This window comes from Trichosurus vulpecula, chromosome 5 (genome assembly GCF_011100635.1).
Source record: "Trichosurus vulpecula isolate mTriVul1 chromosome 5, mTriVul1.pri, whole genome shotgun sequence".
Lineage (NCBI taxonomy): Eukaryota > Metazoa > Chordata > Mammalia > Diprotodontia > Phalangeridae > Trichosurus > Trichosurus vulpecula.
This window is the reverse complement of record NC_050577.1, coordinates 209,163,422-209,177,826: the sequence shown is the minus strand read 5'-3', so window position 1 is coordinate 209,177,826 and position 14,405 is coordinate 209,163,422. Positions and strand designations below refer to the sequence as shown.

General features: G+C 34.3%; 1 protein-coding gene across 1 annotated transcript in view; it reads right to left on the bottom strand.

Annotated features, from left to right (window-relative positions):
• Nucleotides 1-14,405, bottom strand: part of SLC38A4 (solute carrier family 38 member 4) — a 71,630-nt gene that overhangs the window by 38,129 nt on the left and 19,096 nt on the right. The window contains exons 3-12 of the mRNA XM_036761118.1: nucleotides 13,266-13,356; nucleotides 12,553-12,668; nucleotides 11,580-11,653; nucleotides 10,057-10,149; nucleotides 7,303-7,384; nucleotides 7,128-7,210; nucleotides 6,958-7,016; nucleotides 5,644-5,919; nucleotides 5,425-5,504; nucleotides 3,736-3,836 (exon numbers count right to left, since the gene is read on the bottom strand). Coding sequence (XP_036617013.1) covers nucleotides 3,736-3,836; nucleotides 5,425-5,504; nucleotides 5,644-5,919; nucleotides 6,958-7,016; nucleotides 7,128-7,210; nucleotides 7,303-7,384; nucleotides 10,057-10,149; nucleotides 11,580-11,653; nucleotides 12,553-12,668; nucleotides 13,266-13,356 — 1,055 coding nt within the window. The remainder of the gene's footprint in view (nucleotides 1-3,735; nucleotides 3,837-5,424; nucleotides 5,505-5,643; nucleotides 5,920-6,957; nucleotides 7,017-7,127; nucleotides 7,211-7,302; nucleotides 7,385-10,056; nucleotides 10,150-11,579; nucleotides 11,654-12,552; nucleotides 12,669-13,265; nucleotides 13,357-14,405) is intronic.

The window sequence follows — 14,405 nt, the reverse complement described above, 5'->3', positions numbered from 1 at the left end:
AAAAAATAAATTAAAAAATAATAAATTTAGTATATATATATATATATATATATATATATATGTATATATATATGCTACCTAAAAAAATCTATATTAATGGCCAGAAGAAAAGAAACAAGAATATATCCATCATACCTTTAGCCAACACTTTAAATGAGGTTGTTAATACTCTAGAGGAGTAGTGTCAAATTCAAATAGAAATGAATACCTGTAGGCTGAATATTGACTTAAAACATTACAAATGAATATTACATTGAATGATATTTTTATTAAATTTGTTAAACATTTCCCCCCCCCATAAAAAAGTTCATGGGAAGTAAAATGTGTAATTTTAATTTCATGAAAGTAAAAAGGGTTTCCACCAACAAAATCAATGTAGCCAAAATTAGAAGGAAAGAAGAAAATTGGCAAAAACATTTTTATATCTGATTTCTCTGACAATGGAGTCATTTCTCAAATATCTAGTGAACTAAATTTATTTTAAAAAATAAGGGCCATTCTCCAATTCACAAATGAATATAAAAAGGATATAAAGGCAGTTTTGAGAAGAAATCACAACTATTAATAGCCATGTGAAAAAAATCCTAAATTAATAATGACTAAGGAAATGCAAATTAAAACAATTCTAAGGTACCATCTCATACTATCAGACTGCTTAATACAACAGAAAAAGAAAATGGTAAATGTTGGTGAGGAGGAAAATAGGACATTAATGCCTTGTGCATTAATAAATGGTTGGTAGGGTGGTGAACTGGTCTAACCATTCTGAAGAATAATTTGGAACCATCCCCAAAGGCTATAAAACATTTCATACCCTTTGACTCAGTGATACCTACTACTAGGCATCTGTATCCCAAAGAGATGAAAGAAAAATCCTATATGTACAAAAGTTTTTATACCAGCTCTTTTTGTGGTGGCAAAAAATTGGAAGTTGAGATGCTCATCAATTCAGAAGGGCTCAACAAGTTGTGGTATATTATTGTGATGGAATATTATTGTACTATAAGAAATTATGAGCAGGATGGTTTCAGAAAAACCTGGGAAGACTTATATGAACTGATTCAAAGTGAAGTGAGCAAAACCAGAAGAAGCAACAGCAATATTGTAACAATAACCAACTGTGAAAGACTGATCTACTCTGATCAATACAATATTTTATTTTACTGAAAAGAGTAAAATAAATCATGACATTATATTAAAAAACTAAGTCCATGAAATAACAAAAATAATAAAAGAAATTCAAAAGATTGAAGAAATCAAAACAGAAGAAAATCTAAAGTATATACTTTCAAAAACAACTGACCTGGAAAAAAAGGTTGAGGAAATCTAATCATTGTACTGCCTGAAACTTAGAACCCCCTCCAAAAAAAAGCCTGGATGTAATATTTAAATAAATAATAAATGGAAACTTCCTAGACTAATTGGAACCAGAGGGCAAAGGGAAAAATAGAAAACAACAGCCATCTCTGAAAGAAACACCAAAATGAAAAGTACCAGAAATGTCATAGGTCAATGGAAAAATGCTGCCTCCACCCAAAAAATAATATTCAAGTACCAAAAAACACTCAGGATCAAACAAGATGTGTAAGCTATCACCTTTAAGGAAAAGAACAACTTGTAAAATGATATTTCAAAAGACAAAAGATAAAAGTTTACAACCAAGAATCACACCCTATATATAATCCTATAAGAGGAAAATGGACACTGAATAGAAGAGAAGATGTACAATCATTCCTATTCCTCTTTCTTAATCTTCTTTTCTTTTTATAGAGAAGATCTTAGGGACAAAGAGTAGAAGAGGACAGGATGGAGGGAAACCCAGAGTTAAGAATCGTAGCTGTAGACATGAATGGAATGAATTTATCCAAAAATTGAAAAGTAAATGCAAAATGAATTAGGAAGCAAAATCCAACAATATATTGTTCACATGAAATACACTTGAAATATAAAGATTTACACAAGAGTTTAACAGAGCTGAAGCAAAATCTATTATGGTTCAGCTAAATTTTTTTTAAAAAAAGAAGGGGTAGCAATCATGATCTCAGATAAAGTAGCTGTGAAAAAAATTTAAAGGGGCAGCTAGGTGGTACAGTGAGTACAGCACTGGCCCTGGAGTCAGGAGGACCTGAGTTCAAATCCGGCCTCAGACACTTGACACATGTACTAGCTGTGTGACCTTGGGCAAGTCACTTAACCCCAACTGCCCTGCCAAAAAACCAAAAAAAAAAAGATTTAAAAAGATAAATGAGCAAACAATATTATACTTAAAGGTACCATAGGTAATGAATCTATGTGAATATTTAATGTATATGCACTGAATAGCAAAATATCTACATATTTAAAGAAAAAAATTATAAAATTTCGTGGAGATATTGATCAATAGTAATATATATATATATATATATATATATATGTATGTATATAGTAAAACTATAATAGAGGGAATGTTAATGTACCCCTTTCAGATCTGTACAAAATAAGAAAAGGTTAAAAAAGAAAGAAGATAAGGACCTGAATAGAATTTTACAAATAATCTATGTTTTCTTTGAGAACAAAGGACAAACAACAATAAAACTTGAAAATAATTTATTAATTTAATACTATATTATTTTAGTTATTCAATGTCATGTCAATTACTTAGTAATATTTAATAAACTCAGTTTGGGGGGACTCAGAACTAGTTTATTAATAAGAAAAAGGTTCATTTCTATTAATTTATGAAGAAATAGCAGAACCCTTGGTTGTCTTAGAGCCTAGGAGAGCAAAGTAATTAGTCATGAAGTAGACTAAGGGGTGGGGGTTAGGGTGGTTGACTAATACATGCAGTTGACACTCAAATAATCTACAAATACTACAATGAAATTGAACTATGCATGCCTCAAGTATGTGTTTCTGTTTACATTTAACATTAGCTAGTTCTATCATCTTCATGTGGATTACGGGCTCCTTGATAAATATTATCCATGTATGGTCTTAATGAGATAGTTCTAGTGCACTTTAATATCACAAAATGCCTATATGTCCATACTGCTTGTCAGAAACCATAAATCCTAGTCCTTTGGCTAATATTTTTTGAAAAGTGCCCCATAGGAACTGAATGGATGGCTATAGTCTAATTTGTATTAGCCATATGAGTCTGTAATTGTAATTACAAAAGGTTCATTGATATCCTTGGATGTTCCTTGGATCTCCTGAAGTGAGCAAACTATTAGCTATCCACAATCATTAGAAGTGAAACCCACATGAAATCCACCCTTTGCCATAAAAAACTAATATTAAAAATGTGTTATTATTTATTAGTAAAGAGTAAGTTATTAGGTTAAAACAATACTCCATTTAAATTTGCACACAAGATTATTTGAAAGTTTGTTATTATGCAGTTTCTTTCTGATATTTATTTGGAAAACCAGCATAAAAATTACGTGTTATTGTATTCAATATCAAAAAAGCTTGGATTGAAGTAAGTAAGTAGCCATGGGAGAAAAACACAGATTATCTTTTATAGAAGGAAATTATCTACTTTGGGAGTGAGGATTTTACAAAATGTTTGTGGGTTGATACATTCTCTGAACCTGTAAGCTAGACTCTTTCAGTGTCAATAGTAAATAAACAAATGCCAGTTGATGGTCACCAAAAGGACATGCTTCTTATCTAGAACCACTAAAACAATTCTATGTAGTCAGACTACTTATTGATTTGACAAGGGTTTTTTAAATGAATATAGCTTTGACTTACCATAGAAGCTAAGGTAACCAAATAGAGCAGCAAGCAGATACATAATCAACATTCCCGTAATGGAGATGTTTGACACAGTCTGCATTTTCTTTTGAGACCGACTGAAAAGGGAGAGAACAAATTGAACTTTTAGTTTAACAAAACTATTGAGAAATTTGTGAAGGCAGTTGCCATTTAGCTTCTTATCTAGTTACTCAATGTATAGTTAATTTATAACGCTAATTTAAATTTAACTTCTAAGAGAGCTATGACGAACTTGTTTCAAATATTATTCCTGGCCTACTTGATTATACTGAATAATATTTTATTGAAGGTGAATAAAAACCTGACTACTGAATAACTAACATAAAGATCAAATTAGTTTCAAGCCTAAGGAAACTAATTAATTTTACTTTGAAATGAACTTATTCGCTATATTGGACAATCTTTGCTACCAGAATCAGACAATTCACCCATTAAGATACCTAGTTCCTTAGAGACACTTCTTAGATATGCATAGACACTGTCCAATATGTTATTATCAAACCAAGTCATAATTATGAAAATGGAGAGATTTTCACTGATATTTTTGTGAGAAGTTCCAGAATTTATGAAGAAATGTAACTTTTGAGAATGAGCATTACAGTGCTCATTTTAATGTGCTGAAGTTCCAAATATTATACCCACATGATAATGACCACTCTATTTTTAAGAAGTAAAGGTGCTCTAGCCATGATTTGATTCTTTTAGTTGATACCTAGAACTAGTAATAGGCAAATAGATGGCAGAGTAGATACAATGCTAAGATGAGTCAGGAAGACTCATCTTCCTGAGTTCAAATCTGGCTTTTAGACACTAGCTGTGTGACCCTGGGCAAATCAGTTTGCCTCAGTTTGCTCATCTATAAAAATGAGCTGGAAAAGGAAATGGCAAACCACTCCAGTACCTTTGCTAAGAAAACCCAAAATGAGGTCATAAATAGTTGAATGTGACTGAAAAAAAATGACCAAACAACAAAAGAACTAGTACCCAGTCATTGTATTTTTTAATTTGGAGGAAAAACAGTGGGGGTAAAGGGATGTGGTGCTTATGAAAAGGACAGTCCCACTACAGGTGAAGTCAAGCCAGGAAAAGTTGCGGCCCTTTCCCCAGAGAATCCTTAGCAGAGGACATCAATGCATCAGTAATTAATACAGGAAGGAGATGTCTCTCTCCTGGATGTTGACACCCTGGGACAAAGGATCATTTGCTTCCTACTAATTACAGATTTTGTGACACTTCTCATATTCTCTAGCATATCAGCCCTAGTGCCCAGTATATAAGACAGGAGGGGGTTCTAGTCTTCAATGGGGAAAGAACTCATGAACCAATATGTAGAGATGAAGAATCCCATCCAGTGATCACATTTTATAGATTAGGAAAATGAAGTCGAAAAGATAGCAAGACGGTTAACCATTTCCAAAAAGGAAATGCTGAATTAAAAAGCTTTAGTACTGGTCATCAGTGAAGTTATTATCTATCGTTTATGCAATGAATACTCTGGGTTGTGAATACGTCCAGGCATTCCACTGATTAAGGCATGAACCCATGTGACATTATAAGATATGGTCTGTGGAAAATTCTAAAATTGTGTTTCCACAGAAGATACATGAGAACAAGAGGAACACATTTTAAAATCAAATTATAAAGCTAAAACAAAGGCAGCCTTACTCTTTAAGCTCACTGTAGATTGGAAGTACCTCAGGGTGGCATACAAAAGCAAACGCAAGAATGGGGATTGCATAGGCAGTCTGGAAAACAAAAATAACAATCTTTGGTTAGCCTTTTACCATAAATAGCACTTCTATGCCATCTAGGCTTAAGTCACAGAAACTTAAAGTGTCATGTTAATATGATGACTGGAGATTTAGTCCAGGGAATCTAGCTTACCCGTGAGTTAAATGCAAAGTATTTTGGCTGACATTTGTCCATACTCTGTGCTTCATATTCCACATCCGTCCTGTGAAAGAAATCTTTGGTCTGCTTCTCATCTAAATCTGCAACATTTCCATTAGTATAATCGATCATAAAATTCACTTCAGTAGTCTGAGACTTATTGGGTAACATCTTGAGGTGCATCAGAAATGTGTTGTTGTATGTCATATTTCCAACATTGTGATCCAGGATGGGTAGAGGACAAGGAATCTGGAATTTTTTATAGATCACCTATTTTGCAATGTAAGGGGTGGGGAGAAATACAATAAAAATATTGAGACCAAAAATTTTGAAAGATAATAATGGTACGTATTATTTTTTAAAAAAGCTACTGCTGTTATTGTTAGTTCAAGGATAAATATGTATTTTTCAGCTTCCCAAGATCATTATTAATACTGTGTATTATCTATCCTAACGGAAACAACTGCAGCATTTTGGGTCTACCATTGACAACCGCAGTCAGTATGTAAGACATTTTTGTTCACTAAAGCCACCTCTAGTCTGTTTCACCGCTTAGTATTACATTCTGCAGTTTTATATACTACAATGCTTAAAACTAAAGATATTGTCACTATCATTTTAAAAAATTAATGTGAAGGGAGAAAAGTCTTCTTATCAGTTGAAAATGAATGAAATAGAAAAGAAGGGTTGAGGTAAATCTAACAGCCCCTTTGCATCTTCTCTTCTTGGATAAATGAAAAGGTAGAAGGAAAACAGAAGAGAGAGGGAGGGGAGAGAAGGAAGAGGAGGTAGAATTGGAAAGGGAGAGGGAAGCAGAAAGGGAAAGGTAAAAAGAGAGAAAGGGAGAGGAGGAGGGGGAAGAAAAGGGGTGAGAGGGAGGAGAAAGGGAGTGGAAAAGGAAAGAGAACTTTAAAGTTTTTAAAGCATTTCATATGCACTTTTTCATTTGATTGTATTCTATTCCATCATCAACAATGTTAGGGTTATGGGGGCTGATATGGTGCATACCTACTTCTCCTTTGAGGTTGCTAATTGCTTTCCCCTCACCTTCTGAAGGAGGGAAGGATCCCTGATTGACTCTGCTGGAAATGTTTCTTCTGCCTTACCAAGGTATAATGCATTTGCAATTGTACTGGTATTTTATTTCACCTATCTTCAAATCATGAGAAGATTTTTTTTCTTCATCATTCAAAATTGTGATGGAAAAAACTGTTAGCTGTGAGGCTCATTTCATGATATGTAAGCAATCAAAGTATTAGAAATTCATTCTGCATTGAGGCATAGAGAATATGTCAAGAAATCACTTACTACACTGACAAAAAATACCATGCAGGTAAGAGAAAATCCACTGGTATAACCAAGGTAACCTACAAAAAAGGAGAAAAGAGTTAGTCAATAATCATTGCCAAGGTCCAGCCTATATAATCAAACGAGGAGAAGCGATACGGATAAAAGTTTCAGTTGTGAAATAAATTTACCTAAATTTTTAAGAAGAGAAAGTGGAAGAATAATCCCAACAGACACAAATATAACGAGGTAGTTGCCATTGAGGTACCATTCTCTAAAAGAGAAAAAGAAGAAAGGTATACTAGCAGCTAAAAAGGTCAAATAGGCTGATTTAGTAGAAGTCATAGAGAGAACATAAGAACATACCCAGTATTCTCTTCAAGTCCCATGAATGTCCTGATCACTTCAGGTAGTTCATATTTAATAATAAAGAGGTAGCTTGACATTGCTAAAGTGAGGGGGAAATGGACAACTTAGTGTAGTTAGGATTCAGTGAAGAACAGCGGATAACATTAAAAGCATATACTACATCAAAACAGGTAATGGTATCAAGCACATATTTTCTTATATGCCACAATTAAAGTCCTATTCCAATGCTTTATCATGACATATGATATGACCCTGGATTTGTTAAGGTTATGATAGGAGAATGTTAGTGCTTACCAAGTTGGAAAAACTTCAAGGTCAGGGACAGTGATAGACTCTCTTACGGTCATCTGATGACCAGCTTTGGTAAGTCTGGAAAGGTAACTTAGGCCATGGCAACTCATGAGGATCCCTCTACTAAGGCATGGAGGAGTTGTGATTTATATTTGTAGAGGGTATATTTGCCCTAATGAGATCAGAGATATTTTTAAAGTATTGAACAGAGCCATAACCAGTGCAGCATGGAAAGGGCTCGGTCCTAGGGTACTAATATGAGGAGTAGGCATGTTTCCATATTTCTTCCTATTCCATACCTTTCTTCATGGTTCTCTAGAGCAGAAGTATCAAACATGTGGCCCAAACCAGTTAAAATATAATTGGGAAATATTCAATTAAATAAATTAAAATGCTATAAAATATAGATAATATTAATATCTTCTCTAAAAACAGAGGGTGCACCTGCAAATTTGGAACTGGCAAACTGCCCCCTCCTAGAACTGTTTGGTCACCCCCCCTTACCATTGAGCCACTGTGACTCTTTTCCCAAACCTAGATGATCCCAAAGTGATTTTGCTCCAGACACAGATTTGACCATTTATGAAGTATGTTATTTCAGTACAAGTATTCTAGTATTAATGATTAACACATCACTCCAAAGTAAGGCAGGAAAAAACAAATGTTTTAAACAACTGCTTCCAAATACATTATATGTTCAATTCTCTCTAAGTCATTTTCTTTTCCTATGCTAGTAACCAACATATCACATTGTTGTGGCTCACAGATACACACATATATACACATTGGTAGACAGACAGACAGAGAGATGCATAGATAAATGGATACATAGGTAGAAAACACTAAGCATCTGTGAATTTATATGGCTGATACATAATATCCAGAAAAAGGTTAGTAATATTTCTGTTTCACTTAGCCTTGCTCAGACCACATTTGGTATGTTATGTTTGGGTATGAGCTTGGCATCTGAATTCTCTTCCAACTCTGAATCTCTGATTTTCATATGGCAAAAGGAAATCTCTACTTATTAGTCCTATCTCATATGTTTGTGTGAATATGACATTAACAAATAGACCAATTGTTAATTCCATTTTTCAGCATTAATAATTACTGGGAAATAAGCAATAGTTGGGACTGCCCCACAGTTCACTGGATGTAATTGCCAGGATCATATGCCAAATTATTTTAGCTATTGCAACAAACAAATAAACTGAGTTAAGTATGAAACTATGCCATTAAATTCTTAGTAATTAGTCATTTTTAAAACTTAAAAAAAGAACTAAATTTAAACTACTCAGTTTAACCGAGTCATATAGATTTTGTGCAAATACCAGCAAGATGAATGAAATATTTATTTTCTTGATTCCAAATAGTATCCAATACTGTAGTATAAGTATAATATATATAAAAAAGAAAATAAAATTTACCCATCTGAATATTATTTACTCAGTATTGTGTTTCAAAAAATACTAGAATTGCTAGGTAATTTCTAAAAATTACTAAATAAAAGGACCAGGAAGAGCTGAGGTTCCTCAAAACAAACAAAAACCCCCCAAACTTGCTTTCCTCCCCCTCTCCTAAGATATATTGGGATTTCCTAATGGATAATAGTGTCCTAATTAGAGCCTCTGTGTTCCCCAGGGAGTTTGCTGCAGCTGAAAGTGGCAACTTGAGGAAAGCTGGAGACACAAGTTTCAGAGCACATCTTCTAGAAAGGTAAGGGAAGCTTTAGATATTGAAACTGTATTTGGACCTTGTGCCCAGGTACCCAGAGGCACAGTACCTTAAATCAAAACATCTCCAGCTACCTTTCATATAAGTTCATTTTTTCAAAGACTCTTCCTAGTGCTGTAACTTGACCTCAGAGGTCTAGGTCCAGAAATATAACACCTAATCCTCAGCTATGCTTAACATTTTCAGTTATGAAGTATCTTTAGTGCTAAGCTTTCTTCAGATATAGATGAATGTATTATATTTGCAATAAGTGAAAAATGATAGTGTGCATTTATGTTTTAGTTTTAAAATAGAAGTCAGTCCAAAGCTGGGATTTGAAACCAATCAATGTTTTAGTCTTATTTTAGATTCCATCATTCTCTTTCATGGCATTTTATCAGCACATATTGTTAAGTATAAGGGGAGAGACAGAGAAAGAGAGAGACAGACAGGCAGACAGACACAGAGACAGACTCAGAGACAGAGAGGAAAGAGAAAGAAGAGAGACAGAGAAGGAAAACAGAACAGGGAATGGGGAGGAAAGGAGAGAGAGGTAGGGAAGGAGAAAGGGGGAGAGCAAAGAGTGAAGGCAAGAGTCAGGGAGGACACAGATTTACTTAAGAAGCATAAAGCTACTGAAAGAGAGGAACAGTTATCTTTCCATTGATATAGATCAAAATAATTCTGCTGTGCTGTCAACTGAATGTAAATTTTCTCATGTATCATACATTTTGTCATTTGCCTTACCTCCAATGTTTTGCAGTGTAATAGAAACAAAAGCTCCAATTTTCCCAGGCCATCCAAATGCTTTTTCCCCTAACTTCTCATAAATTAATGAGCCTGTATTTAAAAAAAGAAAAAAAAAGAAAGAGAGAGGAGAAGGAAGGAAGAAAGGAAAGAAGGAAGGAAGCAAGAAAGGAATGAAGGAAGGAAAGCGGAGAGGGATGGAGGAAGAAAGGAAGGAAAGAAAGGAGAGAGGAAGGAAAGAAGGAAGGGAGGGAGGGAGGAAGGAAGAAAGGAAGGAAGGAAGGAAAAAAGAAAGGAAGGAAGGAGGGAGGATAAGAGGGAGGGAGGAAGACTCATTGAAATATTTTAATCATTTAAAACATTTCTGTAGAGAGTCATCATGGCACAGTAGATAGAAAGCTGACTTCAGTGCCAGGAAGACCAAGGCCCATCTTGCTTCTTACAAATATTGTGTATTTACATTGATTTCATTTAGTAACCTCTTAGTGCCTTGGACAAATTTCTAAGGTGGTATCTTGAAGAGAAGGTGCTGTTCTGCTTTGGCAGAGGAGATAGGTCACTAAGGGTATACCAACAAAAGCATAGGTCTGGTCTCCTCCCCAAAATGTTTCTATAGTGCAACTTCATTTATATCATGTACAAAGACTTTAAAGAAAACTCAAGCACATTTATATCACAGGACCATGGAATCACAGATCTTAAAGGAATGTCAGTCATCTAGTCCAGTCCCCTTATTTTATGGATAAAGAAACTGAGGATGAGAGAAAATAAATAATTTACCAAATGTCATACCGGTAATAAAGTCTAGCAGCAGCAGCAGCAGCAGTAGTAGCAGCTAGCATTTATATTGTGCTTTCAGGTTTAAAAAGCACTTTACAAATACTATTTCATTTTATCTTTGCAACAATCCTGGGAAGTAGGTGCTATTTTTGTCCCCATTTTATAGATGAGGAAAGTGAGGCTAAGTAAAGGTGGTTAAGTGGCTTGTGCAGGGTCATACATCCAAAAAAGTGTATGAGTTAAATTTGAACTCAGGTCTTCCTGATTCCAAATTCAGCACTCTGTCTACTGTGCCACCTAGCATAAAAGTTAGAGAGAGTTAAATCTGAGTCTTCTGAATCCAAATCCATTCCTCTTCCTAGTGTACTATAGTACCTCTCTTCACATCTGATACAAAAATAAAACAAGAAATTCCAATAAAAACAACAACAATAATTAATAGCCTCTAGATGGGGATAGCAGTTCAAAAGCAATCTTATCAAGACATAATGGAAAAATATTTTAAAATTCAAAATCTTTACATATGTTATCTACCAGTAACCCCCTTCAGTTCATTTGGATTGTACATACATTGATTTGGCCAAGAAACTTAAAAAAGTTGGTAACTGTCATTGAGAGGAAAACAGGATAAGAAACCAAAGAAAATTAGTATATATTGGGGATCAAAAATTCTTCCAAGAGAAAGCCAAAGCATAAGGCCATGTACTATATGGAATACAAATTTGATACAAAGGATAACGTACCTCCTTCTTTGGCTGTCTTTAGTAAAAGGTGAACCGAATAGAGGGATAATATTGCCACAGCAAGCAGCATGATTCTAAGAAGATAATAAAGGATAGGAAAAGAGCAATAAGCAAGGTATAATCAGTCTAAACTTTATATCATAAACCCAAAGTACATAGCATAGGGAATTAAAGTAGTCTGGAAGAACAGGATGGTTACTCACATCATTTAGATGACCTGCAAATCACCAACTACAATCTTTCTGGAAAGGTAGAAAACCATCACATTTTCTCCTATTTTTCTGTCACTGAAGTTCTTCAGGGCCTTACCATCAATCCTGAAACTCTGCCCTCCAGACCCCTGATCAATGCCATCTAACCTGCCAATGCATCCTAAGGACCTTTGGATCTTGTCTTCCATTCTATAGGATTTTACCCTGCACATGAACTCATGTATGTTTTGTCTTCCTTTTGTATTTATATCCCCAGTGACTGGAGCCTATGCCTAATAAATGATTTTCATTTATTCTATCAACAAACACTTAAAATCATCTCTATTTTGTTTTTATATAGCCTTCATTTCTAAATATATCCCTCTCTTGTTTCCTACCCAGAGAGTCATCCCTATAGCGAGGAATAAAAAAAGAAAAAGTAGTTCAGCAAGACTAATGCATCAACTGCAAAATTCTGCAACCATTAACTCTGAAAAGAAAGGAGGAAGTGCGTTTTCTTGTCTTTTATTTCCAAACAAGTTTCAACATTAATTATAACAAATCTGCAATGATAAAGGAATCATATTGGGTTATAAAGATTCAAAGACAAGCTCTCTACCCATAGGTTTTACTGGTTTTACTTTTGCATCATTAGACTACTTCAATTATTGAAGTTGGTAAAAGTGACATAGTTTTTTGATGCCTTGCAAATGTATATCCTTTATCCAAAGATAATTTTAATTGAATAATTGAAAAACATAATACATATATTGGACACTTACATAAAAAGTATTATCCCAGTGTTGGCCATGGCATATGACAGCCCTAAGATTCCACTCCCCATAATGGCATTACTGAGGTTAAATGACGACATTCCAAAAGATGCAGTTCCAGGATGCTTGAAAAAAAAAGTTAGAATTCTAATCACACACTTGAAGAAGCTAGCCCCATTTTGATTATTGTCATTCTATTTTCCCCATAATATCTTTGCTGGTGAAAAGCCTGAGGATTGACTGGATAGAATTTCTAGAAATAAAACCATGTAATTTTTTTTGGTGGAATGCTATACTTTATTTCAGTAAGCTCTAAATAAAGTTATATGTATATGCATATGTGTGTGTGTGTGTGTCTTTTGCTCTAATGAAGGGAAATATAGAATCTTAAGTATGATTTCAATAGGATCTGAATAAAGAAAACATTTCATATGATATCATGAAGGAGAAAAACTAGAGCCTTAAGTATGATTTCAGTTTATATTTGGGTTGCAGTAATTTTTTTCTTTACAAAACAACTAACATCACAAATGAATTATACAGACATATGGTGAACAGAAAAAAAAACAAGCCTTTATCCTAATGAAGACCTGAATAAACAAAGAATATGCTGATGAAAGCCTTGGAAAATTTCAGTCATATTGTTTTTCCCTCAGAGATTCAGGCAGACCTGACATCCTTGATTCCTGTTTTTACGTGCTTAAAAGCTTCAATTAACTTACATGTTCTTCGTCATAGTCTACCAACTTCTTTTTGCTTAGAAGTCCATTTGTCAGAAACTTCTGGCTTTCATCATCATCATTAGCAAATTGACTAAACCCAAACAACAAACAAAGAGGAAAATAATGAAACAGCTTACCAACAAATGCTTGGAAAGTAAACTTACAGGCAATCTAAATAACAAAAAATGGATGAGAAGTAATGAAAGGAAGAATTGATATTAAAGGAAGGCCAGGTCATTTGGCAAGTTCAGAATAAATTTAGAACCTTGATTATTTAATTATCATTAGCCCCAGGCTGAGCAAGTGCTGTTTTTAATATTATATGCCTTATTAACACATACTTGACCCTTAGCACACTGATCAATAAAGTCTCTTCACTTAACTTTCGCATAGAGAAACAGTAATTTCACATCATACATGTATGACAAATTCTTATATCCAAACTCTTCTTTATATCCAGAGTGAGTCTTTTCCTACGTATATCACCCCCACCCCTATGGGAGCAAAAATAGTACAGTCTGGGAGATAAGCCAATACTTTTCCTGGTATAACTACATCCATGATTGTATTATCTCTTTTAATCAACCCTCTTCACTGCCTCTACTAATCCATCTTAACTGTTTTCATCCCTGGTGACAGAATTCTTAGTTGCAGCTCTGGATTGTGTATTTCATCAGACAAATACTTCTCCGGGATACCACCTTCCTCCAGTTTCCTCTCCCTTCTTGAGCTAAATGTTAATGGTTAGATTTTTAGTTAACATATATTTTCTAGTATAATAGAAAGATTGCAAGAAGGATAACAAACAGACCTGGGTTCAAATTCCAGCTCTGGTCCTGGTTGTGTGATCATTGGCAAGTGACTTAACTTCCCTGAGTTTGTTTCCTTCTCATAGCAATCCTTTGAATTAGGTAAGGGAAGTGCTATAAGCCCAAAAGAAACTAAGACCCATTCAGAAACATCATATGAACTTAACAATTTTGTGTGGTTTGTAAGTAACAGAGCTGGGACTGGAATCCTCATGCGCTGACTCTGAATCTAGAACTTTATTCTGATTTTGTGCTATATAGTTAGCAATGTTCTTTTCCCTGAGTAATTTTAAAATCTTTTATCAAGTATTTTAAATATGTAGTTAAATAG